Source organism: Typopeltis vanoorti, chromosome 10, assembly GCF_054136105.1.
Source record: "Typopeltis vanoorti isolate ZY-2024b chromosome 10, IOZ_Tvanoo_1.0, whole genome shotgun sequence".
Classification (NCBI taxonomy): Eukaryota; Metazoa; Arthropoda; class Arachnida; order Uropygi; family Thelyphonidae; genus Typopeltis; species Typopeltis vanoorti.
In genome coordinates this window covers 17,332,304-17,354,283 of record NC_143558.1, presented here as the reverse complement: position 1 = coordinate 17,354,283, position 21,980 = coordinate 17,332,304, and the positions used below count along the sequence as shown (strand labels likewise).

The window sequence follows — 21,980 nt, the reverse complement described above, 5'->3', positions numbered from 1 at the left end:
CCTCATAGTCTTGAGTGCTTTGGCGTCATTTATTTAACATAGCCCAAGTGTCTTGTACATTTCACAGCCAATCGTATGGAGAGTTGCTATTTTAAAAAATAAATAAAATTATTTTCCTCTCTCTCTCTTCCCCAATTGGAGGAACACATTGGGCTAAATTTGGATCGGACGAACATCTAATTGCAGTCGTTATTGATCTACAGATGAGAATATAAAATCACGAGAGAACGCAAGACGTTGCTGACTATAAGGGTGAAGCAAAATGCTTTTATAATCCCTGCTATCTGGTTACTCTGTAGGGGAAAGTTTATGAGCTAAGTGCTCTGCCTGAGTGGGTGCGACTTAAACATCTTCATTTGGAAGTAGGTTGGCCTTGGGTCTCTTATATTTGGAGAAGTCTGTTTCATCATAATTTGCTGCTTGTTGCACTAATTCATTTGGATGTGAAGAGGACGCTCAGAAGAACTTTACTGCTGAAGACTGCAGGAAAGAGTAGATGTAGGGGGATATTTGTATCCCGGTGGAGTTGGACATTTCTGACATACCATGGTGCGTTCAAGATCATGCGGAGACATTTGTTTTGCACTTTCTGTAGTTTGAGGATATTTGTACTTGAGGTGTGGCTCCAGGCTGGGGACGCATAAGTAATAATGGGTCGAATCATCAACTGATAAAGGAGCAGTTTTATTTTGGTATCCTGCTTGCTGTTCCTATTGATAAGAGGATAAAGCTGTGCAATGACTCTTGATGCTTTTGTAAATGAGGCTTTTATATGTGGACTGAAGGTTAGTTTTCTGTCCAGCAGTACACCCAGATATTTGGCTTCTGCTTTCCAGGGAATCTTGATATTAAATAGGAAGATGTCATGTTTGGGAGATATTGAGTTTTTAGTGAAGAGCATGGCGATACTCTTCTGAGGGTTTACTTGCAATCTCCATTCAGAGAACCAGTGCTCTAATCTCTGCAGGTTTCTTGCAGTTTCTTGATGACAAGGTGCGGTTTAATAGATTTGGTTAGTATAACTGTGTCGTCTGCGTATAGGGCAATGATAGATGACATTGGATTGTGTGGAATGTCCGCCATGTAAATCGTGAAAAGTATCGGTGCCAGTAGGGACTCTTGAGGCACTCCTGCCAAGATTCTTCGCTGGGTAGATAATATATCATTCAGTTTGACTTGCATTCGTCTGCCACTAAGAAATGATTTTATAATTTGGACTAGATCTAATGGAATGCCAGCTAAAATCAACTTGTATAGTTGATTTTAGCTGGCTAAGTCAAGAAAAACTGCTCCGGTGTATCGGTGCCAATTGTAACTTGTGGTAATGAACTCTATTAATCTATGAATTTGTTGGGTGGTATTGTGAAACTGGCCAAAACCAAACTGTTCTGAAGGAAGGATGTTTATTTTTTTTACTGAAAATTGAATTCTGGAAAGGATAGCTTTTTCTGCTATTTTGCCCAAATTAGAAATCAGACTTATGGGACGATAACTTTGAGGCTGCTGAGGATCCTTTCCAGGCTTGTATATAGGAACTACGGCTACCAACTTCCATGCAGAAGGAAAGTACTTAAACCTGCACATAGCATTTATTATTGTTGTAAGATGCACGATGGCCTTTCGGGGTAGCAGTTTAATAACTTTGTTGGATATGCCATCAGTCCCTGGAGCTTTTTTATTCTTTAAGTTCTTTATAATGTCATAAATTTCAGCTGCAGAAGTAGATGTGAGTTGGCTGGTACAAGTATCAGACCGTTTTAACACGTGTCTGACGTGGCGGTGAATTTTATAAATATGATTGAAGTTTAGGTTATCGTATGAAGGGCTACACTGTTTTTCTAAATTTTTAGCTATAGTTTCGGCTTTTTTTGCACGAGAGAAAGTGAGGCAATGCGCTTTATAAGTGCTACCAACTGTGGCAATTACGAGTTCAGGCGGGCGCATGCGCACACATCAGTTTGGAGTTTTAACCGACCTCCGCTCTTCCAAACATATTAGATTGCGATTTTTTTATTTTTTATTTTATTTGTTTTTTTTTTTTTTTAAGGAAGACATCTTTCACATGAAGGGGCACGTGATGTTCTGAAATACCTAGATAAGTGTTGTAGTGGCCAACGTCACTGCAGAGAAATATCCGGTTTCAGAGTTTGCTTCCACCTAGCGAAACATGATCCTTATTTTCGAAAGCAGTACTTGAATAAGTCCGAGTTGTTGGCCATTTCTCTGAATATTTCAGTGAAATATTCTTTATTAGGTCTGTAATATTCATCTCTTTCTGGAACAGGCGACCTGGTTTTTATGAATCTATCTTGTTCGAACCAGTGAAGTCCATTTAGAAGTGACAACGTATAAACTCGGGAATTATTCATACATACTTGTTAACTTTTCGCTACATTGCTATTATGTTAGTTATTCACATTTGGCGTCGCTCGACGCCGTATGTTCACTCCCGTACCTAGTAGGTACAATCACAAACATCATTACCTATGATTGGATTCGAAACTGCGGCTTCTTGGCTGGAGAGCAGTTACGCTAATCACTTGGCCAACCAAAGCCGACATTTACCGCCACCAAAATGATATATATAATAAAATAAAATATAATATAAAAACTAGTTAATACCATATTAACTGTAATTTCTCGATACAGCCGATAAAAGTTTATTAAATGTGAGAGGTTATTACTTGCACACCATTTATGCATACTAATTAGCATAAAAAAAGCTAGACTACTTGCATTCCGTTTCACGCATGCGCACTCTCACCTGTATCGCTTTCCGTGCTGTAAGCTCTCTTAGGTGGCGCGATATTATCGGAGGTAGCGAATAATCATAATTCACAGTGTAATGTAATTGAACATTGCTTTAACGTTTGGCATTCACGAATGCCATTTAAAACACACAAATATCTCTGTTAAATTTTCCATTTGTCAGAGTATATGTAAACATGAATCCAAAACTTTATGCTCTGTAAATTGCCAGTTATAAATGTATTTAGTTAGTAACAGTCATTTGGCTTGTTAATGCAAATAATTAATTTTAAAGTTTTCAACAGTAATAAATTAATGACGTTGCATTTGCTAGTGGGATTGTTTTCTCATTAACAGTTGTCATTCTAATTATGCACAGTAACCAGTGGATGAGTTTATAAGTTAAGAACAATATCGCAATTTAAGAAAATCTGCGAGAAAAATAAGATATGATTAATTAATAACTTATAATTATTCACCACATGTGATACCTACAAGACCAAGGACTCATTACTTGATCTACCATCCACGTATTACACCGCGTACAAAAATACACCAACACCATCATTGCTGGACAGAGATTATGTATTTTGTCTGCTAATTGAGTGTGTTTTCTGGAAGATTTGTTCTTGGCCACGCTAAGAAGGTATTTGAATAGTATTATTCAAAATATGTGACGCGGTAATTTATATACAATGCCACGTTATTTTCTTAATATATTTCCAATAAATAATATATTTATTACGATAATTGCTTTGTTTTACGATAATTTGCGTGTGTTCGCATGGCCGATTTGCTGTATGAGGGATGAAAACCCCGACTGTCTGGGAGAAAGAAGAAAGAAAAAAAAAAAAAAAACCTGCTACTTCGTATGAGAATATGCGCTTATATTGCTAGGAGAGCGTTTCGTAGAAAGAATCTTTGCTAAAGGGTATTAAATAATACCTTTTGCTAAGGGTATTAAATAATACCCTTTAGCAGTTAGAGGTAATTAAATCTACTTATCATATTTAGTGAAGCATTTATTGCGCACAGAAATAGCAATGAAAATCATGCAAGTTCAAAGATAATAATTTATGCTCTTTATTCCAACTCATGCATGATTCTTCTCTCGGAGTGCTGAGGCTTCTCTTTGTAGTTAGGGTCCTCGTAAAAATTCACTTGGGCTTCGCTCTTCAAAGATTCGTCGGCAATAGGTAGCAGGATGTTTTTTTTTCTGCCCCAAAAGTCGTGTTTTTCAAATCACAAAACACGCAAGACGAAAGAATATACGCAGTTAACAGACAGACATACTTTTTTTTTTTTGGCCTCATAGCCTTACCCAAAGTGTTAACACTTCGCTGGATGCAACATTGAACTGAATTTGGGTTATTTTCATAAATTCTAACGACCGTAGTTTCTTCTATCGCTTATATATTGCAAAATACAGTAGCATTATGAACATTAATATTAGAATTGTACAGCATAGCGAATTGTAAATTATTATTTATTTATTTATTTTTATCTTTCAGCTACGAGAAAAGAAGAAACAACACACATGAGAGTTAATTTCCCGACGAAAATACCAGTGAGTTCAATAATTTAATGTCAAATAATACCTAGAATTACAGCAAGCAGCTTTTATACGATGTGCATTTTATTTATTTATCTATTTATTATTATTATTTTTGGATAAAGTTCATAAACTCAGTTTTTACGTTCATTGTAAGAAAGTCTTAGGACGGCAAATCTGAATAAATATAAAGAAAATAAAATTTATATATTTTAATTTTTATAATAATAGTAATAATAATAATAAGGAACAATAAAGTGCAATATTAGGTGTCCATGCATGAAATTCGAAAATGATGATCATCTTTTAGAGAAGATGAAAGGGTGAATAGAGTATCCAAAGAAGTCAAGAAATATAAGTTTCTTCGTAATATCGTCTAGAAGACGAAGCGGCTTAAAAAAGTTCCATGTTTGGTCTCTAGAGCACGGATTATGTAAAAAATACAAAAATGATAAAAATTAATAAAAACAGAAAAAAATTCTTAGTCCTCATAGAAGATGAAGTAACAGTGTAGTCAATTTTCGTGACTACAAAAAGCGTAGTCAAGGTATTTTATCCTATCGAAATACAGTCTGTATTTTATACTATCGATCGATCCGGTAACTTTCAAATTATAATCGTGTTATTTAGCTCCTGATGATATGCTATTTTTTTTATTTTATTTTGTAATTTTTTTCTTTTTCTTTTTTTTTTTTTTTGCTTTGTTTATTTTCCAGTCTAATGTTGACTTTGCTAATTATAGGAAAGATTTATTTGGACAACAATTTGACCTAAGAAAGTTCTGTTGAACTAACACATAAACCATCTGGGAAGGGTTGGAATTTCGATTGCTTTAAGATCTTTCTAAAACAGAAATGCGTGTTTTAAAATATAAGCAAAGATAAACTCAGTTTGACGTCAGTAATCAACAACTTCTGTGTAGCTAAACTTTGTTGTAAATGATTAGGAAAGCCTTTTGTGTTTACAAAATAGGGTGGTCGGCCTTTGAATGATTTCAGTCGTACTTCTTCCTGCTTCTGGACGGACGTCTGTCACCTTCCGTGTAGACTGTGAACGGCGGGTGATAAGGGAACGGCATTCGGAGTTGCCACTTTCTATGAAAGTCATGACCACAGCTATCGAAGCATCTGGTGGCGGGAGGGGGGGGGGGAAACACACAATTACGTCAATTCTGGCCTTGTGCGAAAGAAGTCTGTTATCTTGCGTAAAAAACTGCGCCTCCTCAGAGCTTCTCCCCCCCCCCAATACCATGCTACCCCCAAGGAAAAGCCCGAATATATTTGTTTCTTTTATTACATCATATGCTAAGCTGTTTCTTTTTCATATTTTGATTTCTATCGTTGTTAATATTCGTGTCGAAATAATCTGAAAAGGGAAAAAAAAAAAAAAAAACTATAATGGGATAGACTTAACGATGCTATAGCTCCATCGCCACGCCCTCGTTACGGCATTGGCTAGTTAAACCCCAAATACTAACTGAATCGTATTCTGACCCTTCAGTTCATGTTGCTTCTTAAGTTTAAACAAAAGAATATATTAGGAAGCTTTTTATTCTGTGGAGCAGTGGCGCACCCAGAGAGGGGGGAAAGGGGCCCTAGCCCCCAAAATAAAAGGGGGAAAAAAACGCTAGAAAAATTTCCAAAAATATTTTCCTAATTAAAATTCTTTTTTTTTTTCAATTTATTTATGTTGTGTCTTCTATGTGTATACTACTTATGAATTAGCGATCATTGCAGATGCTCAGTCATAGGTCGTATGCGATGCGCAGTGTGTATTCTCTAATCATCTACTCAACTCCCCCCCCCCCCAGCCAAGATTAAATCCTGAGTGCGATACTGCTGTGGAGTACCTTACTTTAACCGGAAAAAAAAAAAAAGCATCTAATTCAATCAGTGATGAAAGGAGGAAATATCTCAGGCTTTAGAAGTTCAAGCTACTAAAACTAGACTGACAACGTAATATAAATTACCACTGAAATTAAAAAGTAATTTCTTTTTAATTTCAGTGGTAATGAGGTATGAAAAAATAACGAATAAAACCCAAGATATGGAAAGATAATGGATAAAATTAATGGGAAAATGGAGGAATTTATAGTAGATGAAAAAGTTAGATAGGGCTAAATGGCCTCGCCTACTCAACAAATGATCAATGAATTGTATGCGGAAAGCAAAAAAGAAAGGATTAAACATAAACAAAAGAAAAATGATGTATAATAAATACATCACCAAAAATCCAGTACAAATGGAACGCCAGGAAATTGATATACACGTAGTAAACCCCCCCCCTATGTTTACTTAGGACAAAAGATCATAGTAGAAAGAAGCTGTGAACAAGAAGTTATGCATAGAATTCAACTTATTGAATGGCCTTTGGAAAACGCAGTGAAACGCTTAAAAAAAAAACATCCCAATCTGAGTTTTAAAAAAAAAAAATATATATATATATATATATTCGCCATTTGTATACTTCCTGTCATGACATATGGAAGTGAAGGTTTGGCTGTGGCTAAAAAATTGATAAAAAAATTGGGGGTTCGAATCCCACCTTGGGCATGGATGTGTGTGATTGTCTGTGAAAATACCAGTAGTAGTGGTGGTGGTTTGCAGTAGATGGAGTTGGTGTAGATAATGTGGTCCGCTGTAGTTAGTGGATTGAATGGTGGAGACGGAGAATTATAGAGCAGATCTCGATGAGTATTTGGACTCCTTGGAGGTGCCACGTAACAATAAAAAAAAAAAAAAAAAAAAAAAAATCTAGTCCTGCGTGCAAAGCGTAGTTCTCCTGGCTGCCGCTTATATTTGTGATGCCACTTGTCATTCTTGATATGACATTTTTATAGTAAATTTATATACGAACAGTTTATATCAAGAATGACAAGTGGCATCACAAATATAAGCGGCAGACAGGAGAACTACGCTTTGCACGTAGTTCTCTACGTGCAAAGCGTAGAGAACTTTCTTCAATTTACAAGAATGGAAAACAATAATAATAAATAATAAATTAATAATAAATAAAATAACGAAATTCAAAGGATTTGAAATAACAAATGAAAATGACAATTAGGACGGTTGTTTATAATGTACAATACTTGAAAGCTATTGGTGATGTGTGCATTCCACACACGGTTCGCAGTTATCTCAGTAGATTTCATGGCACTACCATCGAAGAGCCTATTAAAGGTTAACGAATATAAATGTTTATATATAACTAAGAAAGGTCTGCAGTAGTTTGCTAATTGATCGATAGATCGCGCTGTGATTTTTGTTTAGTACCTTATTTCTTTATTACATCATAGAGATAAGCGAGCTGACCGGTAGAACCAGATGTAGTTGGTTTGGTATTTTTAGTAGGTACTTAAGTGATAAAGAACCACAGACTGCCGCTCTACAAATAATATAATAATAAAATGAAAGTCGTTTATATCAGGGAATAAAAAAAGATTGTTATAATATTTAATATATCTTGATGTTTTTGATTGTATACAATTATCCTTCAAACCAAACTAAAAGTAAAATAGCACGTAGATATACTTATTTTAAATAAATTACAACTTTTAAATGCCTAATTTAGGATATTAATGAATAAAAATATTTAAAAATAATTAATATTGATTATTGCTTCTCCACCGTCTCCCCCCCCCCCCCCCGCCAAAAAAAAAAGAAAAGTCTTGCGCATCGCAGTGTGAAAACCGTTAAATTGATTAACCTAAGTACAAAACGATAGCCCGGAAGGTTATAAACACATGAACTGGGCCATCATGACATTCCAAAATGATATCTGGATTAAAAAAAAAAAAAAAATTTACCTTCGATCTAATCGGTTATCCGTCTGATATTTCCAGTTTTGTTGACCCTTGAATTTTAATATCAAAATGAATTTGAAATGCGATAGCACTTGCATATCTTAATCAGCATATTATCAATGTCTGTCTTATAATCTCGTTACAAACGTATATAATTACATTTCCGGATCTGGATACAATCGGCAAAATCGAGCGCCCTCACTGTCGTCTGCAAAAGTGGGAAGCAATAATAATTCCGTAATATTTGCTCTGTAATTAAATGGTGTATATTGCTGAAATGAACTTATGATTATGCATGAAATGTGCTAAATAATATTAACTATAGTAGTTTTTTCCCTTGAAATTGTAACTAATATTTTGTCTAAATTGTAATTAATATTCCTAATACAGAAACGACATTCTTTTTTACTTCGGGGTAGGGGATTTTTTTTTTTCATATTTGCGGATTTATTAATGCATATTATCTAATACAAAATCCTCATTATTTTTTTATTATTAATATGAGATATAGAAATACCTAATGTCCACCTTACGAATTATACGGACAGAAAAAAAAAAAAAAACTCTAAATGCGGATCCTCCCTTGTAATCATGCTAAATTGGAATTGCGTTGAACAGACAGCAAACGATAAACATGAATATAAATGCATATTCTACAAATGTTTGTAAATACATTCGGCAATAATGTGTGATTTCAGGTCGTGGTGGAACGATATGAAAGGGAATCTAGGCTTCCTCTTTTGGACCGGATCAAGTTCCTGGTTCCAGACGACATGACAATGTCAGAATTCTCACTTATAGTCAGGTGAGTATTTAATTTTTTTTTTTTTTTTTAGTTGCTTGCTTTAGATACGATAGGATTTCTACTTGTAATAAGTCAGAATTTAAATTTAATTTTCTTCAACTGATTCACCGAATGCATCATTGACTAGTGGCGCCATCTATCAAAACGCACGTGAATTACGTTTATTACTGTCTTATTTAACATTGCAGAGTTAAAAAAGAAGTTCGTCCTGGATTAAGACACAAGCATAACGAATTAAAAGAAACCTTTTTCTCTAATAAAAAGTATTTAATAAGCACTCAATACAAACAAAAAAAATGTAATAGCAGTATTAATCACTTGGATAGAAGTAAATGCGCAGTTTTACTCATGATTGGTAATAACGCTCGCTAATCGCATCAATCACATGGCATTAAGAGACTGTTCAGTGCTGCCATCTACCACACAAGATACAAACGAATAATTCTGAGTTCTGGAGTAGTTTTGATAAAGTGTAATTAATATTATTATATAATTAATAATTAGAATGAGATTGAAATTTATGCATGGGTTGAAATTCAGACAGCAAATAATGAGTCCGTGGAGGTGTCGCGTAATAATAACAGTAATAATAAATCAAAAACATGCAATTCCTTCAGTTGGGGAATTACGTGATGATGATATTTTAATAATAATAATTAATAAAAAATAATAGTAATCGCTTTATAACTGACTGTATAAAGAATAATTCCATTTTTTGACTTTGTAGTATAATTGAACTGGGGGTGGGGGAAGTGGATTCAACAGCTAACGCGGATTCAAAACTTCGCTAATAAGAGAAGTGACTATGCGATTCGAATTAAAATATTAACTTAAGGTTTATTCTGCAAAGTGAGTTAGCCAATCTGGTCTCACATGGTGTTAGTGGAAGTTTTCCCTGCTGAAAACGTAATTTTCCACGCGAAACGGACAAACCGTGCATGAATAACACACGCAACTAATAAACATAAATACACCGGCCTATCTCACAGCTGTAATTGATTCACCCGTAATTCCAAAAACAAGGGGTCCCTTACTCCGTCAAGAGTCCAAAAGTTGTTTATTATTTTTATTTTATTTTATTTTATTTTTGAAACTTTATTCAATTTTTATCGATTTGTTTCAAGCAGATAACATCAAATCCGATTATGAGCCAGACTATTAGAAAAGGAATAAACTAAATTATACGAGGAAAAATAAAGAAAAAAAAATTGTGGTAAACATTATTAAATACGTCATCATTGCTAAGAAGCTTATTAATGTTTTCCTCCTATCAAGGTGACCCCCATTACAAAAATGTTTTTTAAATGAGGATTGTGTCACTAGTACTTGACGCAATGTTCTGACGTCCGTATAAAATCGAAAATACCCTCGTGTTGTAGCACAAACGCATTCCTGAGATTATATTGATGATCGACTAGCAGATCATTGATGACAGATCATCCGTGATCAGTAACTGCGTTACTGGCTATCTTTGAACGTCGGTCGGTAATCAAAACGAGATGTGTTAATACCGAATAGTGCCTCCGGAAAGGTATTTATTGCAATTATCGCTTTGGGTATTTATGAAACGGAAATAACTCACGAGAAATTATTATAATAATATAGTAGCACCTGAATTGCTTGTTGATATTTAATGTTTTTAAAATACAAAGGAATTATTGCCTTGAAAAAAATGTATTTAAAACGGCCCAATATCCTGTAATCTATACTTGAATGATTTTTATATTTACTAACGAGACTTCAATCTAAATTGACCCACTCTGGGCTTCATACTAAAATAGGATCGTGGCTCATAGTCGGATGATTTTTCAAAAATAAATAAACCATCAGAGCTTAGCCTTTAATGTTTAGGAAATGTGTGCTTGTGACCTCTCGGTCGTAAAAAGGTTTATATATATATATATATATATATATATATATATATATATATATATATATATATATATATATATATATATATATATAGTTCGGTTGACTAAAATTGAAAAATCAACTGTCTTATTTTCCGGTGCATAACTTCAGAGTGGGGCCTCACGCTGGGCAATAAAATTCATCTCCCATCTAAATACAAAAAGGCATTTATTCGCATGCAGGAATTTAAACTCAAGACCAATCTGGCAAAACAAAATTCTATGGCCTAAAGTACCATCGAGAACAAATGAAACAAGAATGAAAATAATTCAATAATAACCAGTGCAAAATTATCATCAATCGGAATAATTTTGCTAAATTTTTAAATTAATAAATTAAAAACAATTTAAAAAATACAGTGAGTTATTGCCGTATATAATTTCAACACCGTTTCTTCCCCCCCTTCAAATAATATGATTGAAACAAAACAAAAAAAAAAAAAAAAAAAAACGCCCAGCTTGACAAATTTTTGTAAAGATTCCAAATGCAAAAATAAATAAAATCGTGACCTCCAATTTATTTCTCAAAGAGAGTAAATTTAGTCGCCGAATGATAGCTGAGATCGTGGCTATCGATGATTTTGAAGGGGAGGTAGTTAGGCAGATAAATGCTGCCATCTCATTATCCTAAACCTTAGAGACCTCCATAGCTTAGTCGGTAATGACGATGTCTTTTTCGAATCCATTCTGGGAATGAAGTTCTTTTATAAGGACTTTTCAATTGAAGGTGAGTTAGCCGATTTCATATGGAGTTGGAGGGATTTTATTACCGGAAATTCGAGTTTTTAAACAACTCGCAAAATAGGCTATAAGAACACACGCATTTTACAAACATGATACACAGTGGCCTCATAGTATAGCCATAGTTGCTTCGGTCATAATTCAAAACGACCATAACATGACGATGCCCTTTGAGTGGAAGGATATGGGTTTGAATCCCAAATCTTACTTGCATGAGTGGTAGGCCTTAAATTTTTTTTTTTTTTTTAATTCTATGGCCGGCGACTGGAATCGAAAATATTACGGTACGGCTATGATATCGGAAATGTTGTCAAGAAGGCTGCAATGATATCAAATACAGGAATCCAAATTTTAAATAAAATCACCTTAGTCAGAGTTCTGAAATAACTTGTTTGAAAAAATAAAAAATAAAAAATTTTAATAACTGCTGAAATATTTTGAGAACTGAACCTTCAAATCGGCCGAAGTTTCATAAACAGACAGGGTCGTTGGTGTTTTACACAAAGTACGCTATTCATAATTGTCTTTGCGGGGTTCATTTTTTAAATCTATCATAAACAGCATGAAAGTTCTCGTGAAAACGACGAAAATAAACACAAACGAACATTCATCTCTGAACAGTATCAAACTAATGCATGTAAATAATTATAAATATTAGTGGTGGTGAACAGTAGATGTCGTTGTGTGTTGGTGATGAAGGTAGTAGCGGTTCTGTGTAATTGGTGAAAAAAGTTCCAGAGTGCCCTCCTTGATGGGTCCTTGGAGGTGTCACATGATAATAATAAACGCCTATGAGCTTCCCACTCTTTCAGTCAGTTTAAAGGCAGGTTGATTAATGTGTATTTTTTTTCGCTAATTTGATGTTTGTTTGTTTTTATTGAGGGGGGGGGGATAATTCTTCCCACTCTACTGCATTTTTGAAGTAATACTGGTTTGATGTTAATGTTTTAATATATACGTATATAAAATGTTACTTTGTGCAAGTCTCCCTAAGAAAGTAACAAACCGACTGGAACAGAAAAAGCAGACGAAAACTGTATTGTTTGCAAACCAAATACGCAGAATTTTTATCATTCGTAAAACGAACAGATAAATCTGGAAATTTCTAGTTTATTTTCCTGTTACACAGCTGCCATACTAAGCTAACGGGGGGGATGCAGTTACAACCACGAGGCAGAAGAGCATGCATGACCTTGAGATTTTTCGAGACTTGAATATTTAAATATCTTTCAACGTTTTAAGATAATTTGTTTGAATATCACTGGACTATCGCGAATATAAACTAATTTAAATATGAAAGCAGACAGGTGATAAGACTAGAGCATGTGGGTGGTAAGAGCTGACTATAAGAGTGAAGCAAAATGCTTTTATAATCCCTACTATCTGATAAATTTGCTGTGTAAGGAAAAGTTTATGAGCTAAGTGCTCTGCCCGAGTGGGTGCGATTTAAAGATCTTCATTTGGAAGTAGGATGGCCTTGGGTCTCTTATATTTGGAGAAGTCTGTTTCATCATAATTTGCTGCTTGTTGCACTAATTCATTTGGATGTGAAGAGGATGCTGAGAAGAACTTTACTGCCGAAGACTGCAGGAAAGAGTAGATGTAGGGGATATTTGTATCCCGGTGGAGTTGGACATTTCTGATATACCATGGTACGTTTAAGATCACGCGGAGACATTTGTTTTGCACTCTCTGTAGTTTGAGGATATTTGTACTTGAGGTGTGGCTCCAGGCTGGGGATGCATAAGTAATAATGGGTCGAATCATCAACTGATAAAGGAGCAGTTTTATTTTGGTATCCAACTTGCTATTCCTATTGATAAGAGGGTAAAGCTGTGCAATGACTCTTGATGCTTTTGTAAATGAGGCTTTTATATGTGGACTGAAGTTTTCTTAGTTTTCTGTCCAGCAGTACACCCAGATATTTGGCTTCTGCTTTCCAGGGAATCTTGATATTAAATAGGAAGATGTCATGTTTGGGAGATATTGAGTTTTTAGTGAAGAGCATGGCGATACTCTTCTGTGGGTTTACTTGATCTCCATTCAGAGAACCAGTGCTCTAATCTCTGCAGGTTTCTTTCAGTTTCTTGGTGACAAGGTGCGGTTTAATAGATCTGGTTAGTATAGCTGTGTCATCTGCGTATAGGGCAATGATAGATGACATTGGATTGTGTGGAATGTCCGCCATGTAAATCGTGAAAAGTATCGATGCCAGTAGGGACTCTTGAGGCACTCCTGCCAAGATTCGTCGCTGGGTAGATAATATATCATTTAGTTTGACTTGAATTCGTCTGCCACTAAGAAATCACTTTATAATTTGGACTAGATCTAATGGAATGCCAGCTGAAATCAACTTGTATAGTAGTCCAAAGTGCCACAATTTGTCGAACGCCTTTTCTAAGTCAAGAAAAAACTGCTCCCGGTGTATTGGTGCCAATTGTAACTTGTGCTAATGAATTCGATTAGTCTATGAATTTGTTGAGTGGTACTGTGAAACTGGAGAAAACCAAACTATTTTGAAGGAAGGATGTTTAATTTTTTTTATTGAACGTTGAATTCTGGAAAGGATAGCTTTTTCTGCTATTTTACCCAAATTAGAAATCAGACTTATGGGACGATAACTTTGAGGCTGCTGAGGATCCTTTCCAGGCTTGTATATAGGAACTACGTCTACCAACTTCCATGCAGAGGGAAAGTACTTAAACCTGAATATAGCATTTATTATTGTTGTAAGATGCACGATGGCCTTTCGGGGGTAGCAGTTTAATAACTTTGTTGGATATGCCGTCAGGCCCTGGAGCTTTTTTATTCTCTAAGTTCTTTATAATGTCATAAATTTCAGCTGGAGAAGTAGGTGTGAGTTGGCTGGTACAGGTATCAGACGTTTTAACACGCATCTGACGTGGCAGTGGACTTTGTAAATATGATTGAAATTTAGATTATCATAAGAAGGGCTACAATGTTTTTCTAAATTTTTAGCTATATTTTCGGCTTTTTCTGCATCTGTGTAAACAATGTTCAGGTCAGATTTGAGAGGAGGAAGAGATTTCTTTTTGTTTTTGATATTTCTCAGGAACTTGCAGACGGTTTGATCACCAGGTGATATGGAGGCTAATTTTTCTTCCCATAGTTTGTTTCTGTGGGCTTTAAGTGCATCTCTCACTGCACTGTTCATTTTGTTGAGATATTTTTTGTCTTGGGGTGGTCTGGTGTTATGGTATCTTTTTATTGCTTTATTTTTTTCCCTGATTAAGTTCATTATGTCATCTGGTAGTCGTTTAGGCTTAAAAGCAATTGAATTTGAGGTGGTAGATGCTATGGCTGTGTTGATTTGATCAGTAAGTTTATTGACTACAGAATCGATTTCTTCCTTGGAATTAATATGAGAGACGGGATCACTGTAGTTTAGAAGCATTTTGGATACTTTTTCCCAGGGAATGGAGGTGTGAGGCGAAGGGGGAAGTCCCCTCTAATAACCCAGTTGGAGCAGAATAGGATTGTGGTCTGATGATAATTCATTCAATGATTCCAGGGTGTACTGCAGGTTGACATTCTGAAGGACTATATCCAAGACGTCGGATGAGCCAGTGGAACTGTGGTGAGTTGGCACTCAGGGGCCAGCCACAGTTGCGCAATTTGAGCTTGTGTAGTTAAAGGGGATGCGGCCATTCCTATTTATAGACCTACTGCTCCAGGAGTTATGTTTTGCGTTTAAATCTCCGGCGATAATAACCGGTAGTTTAACTCTGAGGATAGTATCCAGATCTGTGGTCAGCAATGTTTTTGATGGTGGGTTATAAGCAGCGTAGATTTTTATGTTTCCGACAGAGTTTGTGATGACATTGATACCTGTGACTTCGAGATTAGTGGTTGCAGGAATGGCTATAGCATGATGGGTGATGTAATTTTTGATGAGGATGGCTGTACCACCACCTCTATAATCCTGCCTATCATTTCTGTAAAATTTATATCCTTTGAATTTAGGATTGTCAGCAGGTCTCAGGTGAGTTTCATTAATTAATAATATATCCGCATTATATCTGTCATTGAATTCCTGCACTTCTAGTATTTTATTTTTAAGGCCGTTGGCGTTCCATGCAATAATCATTAGAGAATCTGGGGTGAATTTTTCCCTATGCATTGGAGAGTGCAGATAAAATGGACTGTGTTTGCTGCAAGAAACTTTTTGTAGTGCTTAGTGATGGATTTGCGTTACTGAAATATGTTACAGGATTTCAGTGCTTAGTGATGGATTTGCGTTACTGAAATCCTGTAACATATTTACAAGAGAAGAGGTGATGATGGCTGTTATATTTGAATGTGGATTTGGCATATTCTGGTCATGGACTGCTTTTTTGGGGGCAGGCCTCGTCAGCATATGTTGTTGTTTGGTGTTGAAAATTTATTTTCTTGAGGGACTCAGTTGATGGTGGGTGAACACCTGTCATCTTGTTCAAACTAATAGGAGCCTGATGAACTTGAGCTTCTGGGGCTCTCGTTTCTGATAGTGAGGTAGAATGATTAACTCAGTTTGCCTCTTTTTGGGGTGGCAAATGCCCCCTCTGTACTTTGCAGGGTGGGAGGCCACCACAATTAGCGCACTTAGCCGGGGTGGTTTTTGGCTTGGAGCAGGTATGTGTGGGATGGGTGTCACCACATTTTAAGCATTTGTATTGAACTTTGCACAACTTCTAGGCATGACCAAATTTTTGGCATCTATAACACTGCCCAGAAGAGACCCTCTTCCTAAGTGGCTCCGGTGAGACCTTAAGCCCACAGATTGTCTTCAAGTTATAAATATATTTATAGATATTGTGTATTTCCACCAATACCATAGGCATAGGGGTCTTGTTTGATCTGTACATTCTGCTGACCTTTATGGGAGGCAGATCTAATACCCCTCGGATTACCAATTTTAAATTTTTCTCCGAGGTAAGTGTGAAGGTATGGTATTGTATACCTCTGACATCCAACTCCTTGGTTAAATTTCTGTAGTCAGTCACTGTAGCGGGCTGAATTTTGATGCCCTCCTCTGTGTTCCTGGCAGTGGAGTAATTTATCTGCAGGTTGGCCATGGTGGTTCTTAAGGCTGTCCATCTCTGCTTTTCCCCAAGAATGACTGTTGGCACCTTTTCATTGGTGGAGGCAGAGGAATCTATGTTGGGGGGCATCTTCATCCATGCTATTTTCGTTTGCTGATTCCGAGGCGAGAAATTTGCGCGCGTGCGTCTCTCCTTGATCTGAATGAGTAGAATCCGAGATTACTAGATTTAAGTTTTCCTCCATTTGAGGAGCGTCTTCATTTTGATCTTCATCAATCTCGGGTAAAGAGTAAAAATTTAGGAAGCCGGGCCATTCAAGATCGAACTTCTTAAGGAGTTTCTTTATGAAGCTGAAATGCCAGCCCTTTATCTAGAGAGTCTATAATGATGTCAGGATGTATCGTGTTTGATGGCCATTTGAGCTTAAACTTCCTTTGAAGTTTATTTACAAGAATAAGCGCCGGCTCTTCATCCAGAGAATCTGTGAGGGCGTCCAAATCTAACACATTCATCATTAACTATTTGCGTATAAACGCAAGAAAATCCTGCAAATATATGGATCTGAAATAGATGTGCTAACAATGTTAGGCTTAACAAATCGCTAGGCCCTCACGTCTCTGCTAGTTAATCTAGCAGCTACACAACAAAACCAGAGTTTCTCATATTTGATTAACACGTTCTACCGAGAAGAAAATCCACAACCGTCATACACGCGCTGGCTGTCGCATCCCCTACTCTCAGCATGTGGGCAGGTGGGGGGGATGTACCTAATGCATTTTTTGAAAAGATTGGTGCCAGGTTAGTTTTAATACATATAATAGTGTACCACGTGTTTAGCTACCTAGCTTATTTCCTATTAAGGTTGCAAACAACTTTTGTTTGTATCTATTATGTGCGCAGAAAAATGCGCCCTAGAAGGGTGTTATAATAATTCTGTTGAGCTTGGATTAGGTTGTAAATTTCGAAGGACATGACCGTGTTTTTCTATGAGTTTCATTGCCATTTTTAAGAAGTGAAATAGAGCGTGCGGTGTTTAGATTTATGTTCCGTGAAGTCTGGCTGCTGTTTTGTGTTGCTATTTTAAATAGCGGTGAGGAAATATGTGGAATATAAACCTGTTTGGAGTACAAAGGTCTGGCGCTGTTCTATAGCGCATCAAAGAATTTGCTGCATGATTTGAGAAAAATAATAAAAATCAGGAAATGGTTTAACTCTAGAAACAGTTCGCACAGAATTTCAGTAGATTTTTATTGCTCTGAAGATTTTAGTATCAGAAAAGTTTCTGATAGAACGAACAGAACGAGATGCCGACATTAAAAATAAATAAATAAAAAAAAACTGTTTGCATATGAATACTAATTATAAGATTTAATACGAGACTATTGAAAATAATTTTAATTTGTACTTCTTTGTGGGAATATAAGTTTATAGTTGCTAATGCATTAATTTGGGCAATTTCGGAACAATTCCATATCTTTGTATCAGGATTTTTCTGTCCCATTTTGGTATTTTTCTTTACCTGTTTGTATATCATGAAAATTACTGCAGTGAAGTTACGATAAGAGATTTACGTGATTTTTATAAGCACCTCATAAATGTATCTAAATAACACAGGAAAGCATCTGTGCAGCCGCAATTAAAAAATGAATCGGACCTGGCCCTCATTGCGAAATTACCACACTTGTAGGATAACAAAAATATTCCAATAGATTCTGATCATACGAGGAACATTTAGCGAAATGCCTACTTTCTCTTCTGTGCTAATCGCTTCTCAGATCACGTACAGAGCTAGGTTAGACTAACTCTGTACGTATGAGTTGATGTAAATCCAGCCGGTACGCTTTGCGACGCAAACCAAAGTGCTATATTTTGCTAACTCTTCGATTCTGTATGCTGCTATGTCCTTTCTCAATAATCAAGCCAATGCACGCTTTTTTCTTTGGTGCATACAGTCAGCCATGTTCGTTCGAACAATTCAGCAAGTCGTTGAGGTCAAATGCCCTACTTAATAATACTGTTTCATTTTTACCGCTGCCCAGGCTTGGACGAGTGGCTTCAGAAGTTTGCAGCTACTACGCAGTTTATGGATCGGATATTGAAATCCTTATTTTGAAAATTATGAGTTTAGTTTGGGAATTTCATTTAGCATTTAAGAAACCAAAACCCATTGGACAGATACTAATGACATTTAATATGGAATCTTACGTAAATGCATTACGTTTGGTTGTTTCAGTCCCTTTTGTTGATTTGCTTTTATCAGCAAAAGGGACTGAAACAACCAAACGTTGTGTCTTTAGAATTGCATTTAAATCTTCAGTGCGTTTCTGGTCACAATAATTACTCCATTCGTAACAGAAAAATAGACGCAACAGCTTTAAGCCGGAAGTAATGCTGACATGTGCAGTGTCAATAAATATAAAAAATTATTTTTGTTTTTTTTTAATTAAGTTGGACAAACCGGTTTCGTACAAATGTCATTGAGGAAGTGTTTTTCTTTTAACAAATAGTGAATCCTGTCCATAGTCAGCAGAAAGTTTAAAAAAAAAAGTGTATATATATATATATATATATATATATATATATATCATTAGCCGCAAATTACGTGAATGAAATTACCAAATACTAAAGGAATTTTTTTTTTTAAATCTTAGTATAGGAAATAATTAAATAAAAGAATAAATTCTCTAACACTTGTTAAGAAAATAGATGGGGACGAAGGAAAATACGTTGGAGAGAAGTTAATCGGCACACTTACACAAAAGACTTCATGCGATGAACATATAAGAGCTTTGAAGTGAATGAATTAACTCATTATGAATGCGACAGGGTATTCCTGGAAATTCGGACCCCCCCCCCTCCCTTCCCAAATCTCCTGGCAAAACAAATAAACCGGTAGGAGAATGCTTGTAATTATCAGACAGGATGCAGTCCCTTCATAGCTGCTTTAGCGGTATTCTAAAAGCAACATCACTCTCATTATGAAAGACTTAATTGAAAATGTCTGAAATTAGGGAACGCTGATGTTAAAATGACGGGTATAATTCCAATCAAACACCCTTCCAACACTGTTGGAAGTGTATTTGACTGGAATATCAGCCATTCTGAATGGCCAACGAATTCACAAGATTTCAACTCGGCTGAACTCCGTAGGACTATCGTCCGTGTGTTTTCATATCCATAATTGTTGTGGCAAAGCCTCTGACTGCAATATAATTATCATTAAATTCTAATTATAATAATAATTATAAATAATAATTTTTTTTTTAACTAAGCAGTTTTTGCCGGACGAGACAGGTGGTTGTCAATCAGACAAGAATAAAATAATTCTACTCTTAAAAATAAGCACAAGGGAAATTTTTTTTTTATTTCGTCCATTTTTTAGTTATAGTTGTTATCTCTTTAGCTTGGATTTCTTTAAGTTAAATCTATGTAGATTCTAAAGTTTTCCCAGATAATTTCTATATCTGTTTTTCCGAATATATCATGAAACATAAGGTCATGAATTTTCTTAAATAGGGGAGGGGGGACTCCAAAAGCCTATAGGACACTTATGCTATTACACACAAACTTGCATTCGTGACTCAGCTTTTACGATTTCAACCTGCACGTGCAAGTCAGGAATTTGGACGGTGTTAGTTGTTACATAATCTCTACCGTTCCTATCTACTAGTGAAATGAACTCTAACCTCCCACTTGAAATGGCGAATCGAAAACCTGAGCTTCCTCTGTATTTGATTAGCCATGATGCAATGAACATTGGTACAATGTCTGTAGAATTCCAACCTTTGTTTCGTATAAATCATTATCCGTTCGTATATAAATACAAGTGATCGCCACGTGTATAAAGATATGTCTATTTTGTTCGATGGTATTCCCACCCCATCCGTTTTCTTTTATTATTTATTTCATTTTATCTTGATTTATCTTAAATACCTGTATGGGGGCCATATTCCAATTAACTTCCTGATTATTTTCCCCTTGATTTTTCCTTGATAACATTGTTAATAACAATCATTGAAGGCCATTTTTAGATTTTTTTTTCTTCCGCCAAAATGCACAGTCATTGTAATAACAGGATATTTTACCGTTATAAAGAGGGCGCTGTTTCATTATCGCTATAACGAGTTCCTGTAAATAGACGTATATTAAAATAAATATAATTTATCACACATAGCACAAGTCGCTATTTAATTATTTTAAAAATGAAGTATGTTTTTTATGATTGTATAAAATTATCTGAAAATCGCGCTTAAGCAGATTTACGTTAACTACTTACACTTTTTTTTTTAATTGCAGCTAAATTATTATTATATATATATATATATATATTTGACTCCATGGAGACACCGTTAAAATAATAATAATAATAATAATATATACAGGGTGATTATAAAATAACGTCACGTGTTCAGAGCCCTCTAGCCAATAATGTATTAGACGAATCACACCAATATTCGGTAGACGTACACAGTGGAACATGGGGATTCGATTTAACGAAAAAAAAAAAAAAATAGTACCAAAACTTCTTGTGAGCGATCATGCAATAAAAGGAAAGCCTGTGAGATTTCTTATCATTCGTAGACGAACTGCTTTTCGATGCCTCTTACCTTACGTGAGCGTGCTTTGTTAGTCAAACTCTATTATTTATATCAGCAGAACAATTAATCCCAGTGCTTGTCTTCGTGATTTTCGGCGTATGAAAAATTTATGAAAAGGACCGTTTAGCGTAACAAACTTACGAAAACTGATTCGGCAATTTGAAACTACTGGAACTCTAGCAGTGCAGGTAGGCAGGTTAGGTAGGTAGGATGCAAATCAATCATGTTCAAGTCATGTTCAAGAATTGCGCCCTGGTGATGCGACCACACGAATCGACTTATCTTTGAGATTCTTAGCGCGCATGGAAGTGGATGATGCATGGCCGTGGCAGATTTTATGGAGTGATGAACGTTTATTTTTATTTGAACGGCGATATTAACACACGCAACTGTCGCATTTAGGCTGCAACTAATCCGAACGTGTGTCTGCAGATGCCTATCCACTCGCTCAAAGTCACAGTGTGGTGCGGATTTACGGCATCTTTTATCATAGGTCCATACTTTTACAAGGAAAATCTCCAAAATGGACCAGTGACCTGTTCCGTCAATGCTAACAGGTATGCCAATATGCTACAGAACTTTGTGGTTCCACAACTGCAGCAAAGAGGATGCCTCGATTCGACCATCTTCATGCAGGATGGTGCACCAACCCACATCCGACTTCAGGTACAGAGTGTTTTACAACAACATTTCTCTGACAGAAGAATCATTGGTCGTGCATTTCCCACGCCATGGCCACCGAGATCGCCTGATCTCTATCCTTGTGACTTTTGGCTGCGGGG

General features: G+C 35.9%; 1 protein-coding gene across 1 annotated transcript in view; it reads left to right on the top strand.

The window, feature by feature from the left end:
• Positions 1-21,980, top strand: part of LOC150102197 (microtubule-associated protein 1 light chain 3 alpha-like) — a 37,894-nt gene that overhangs the window by 5,213 nt on the left and 10,701 nt on the right. Inside the window, exons 2-3 of the mRNA XM_090399669.1 lie at positions 4,260-4,315; positions 8,801-8,907. Coding sequence (XP_090255795.1) covers positions 4,260-4,315; positions 8,801-8,907 — 163 coding nt within the window. The remainder of the gene's footprint in view (positions 1-4,259; positions 4,316-8,800; positions 8,908-21,980) is intronic.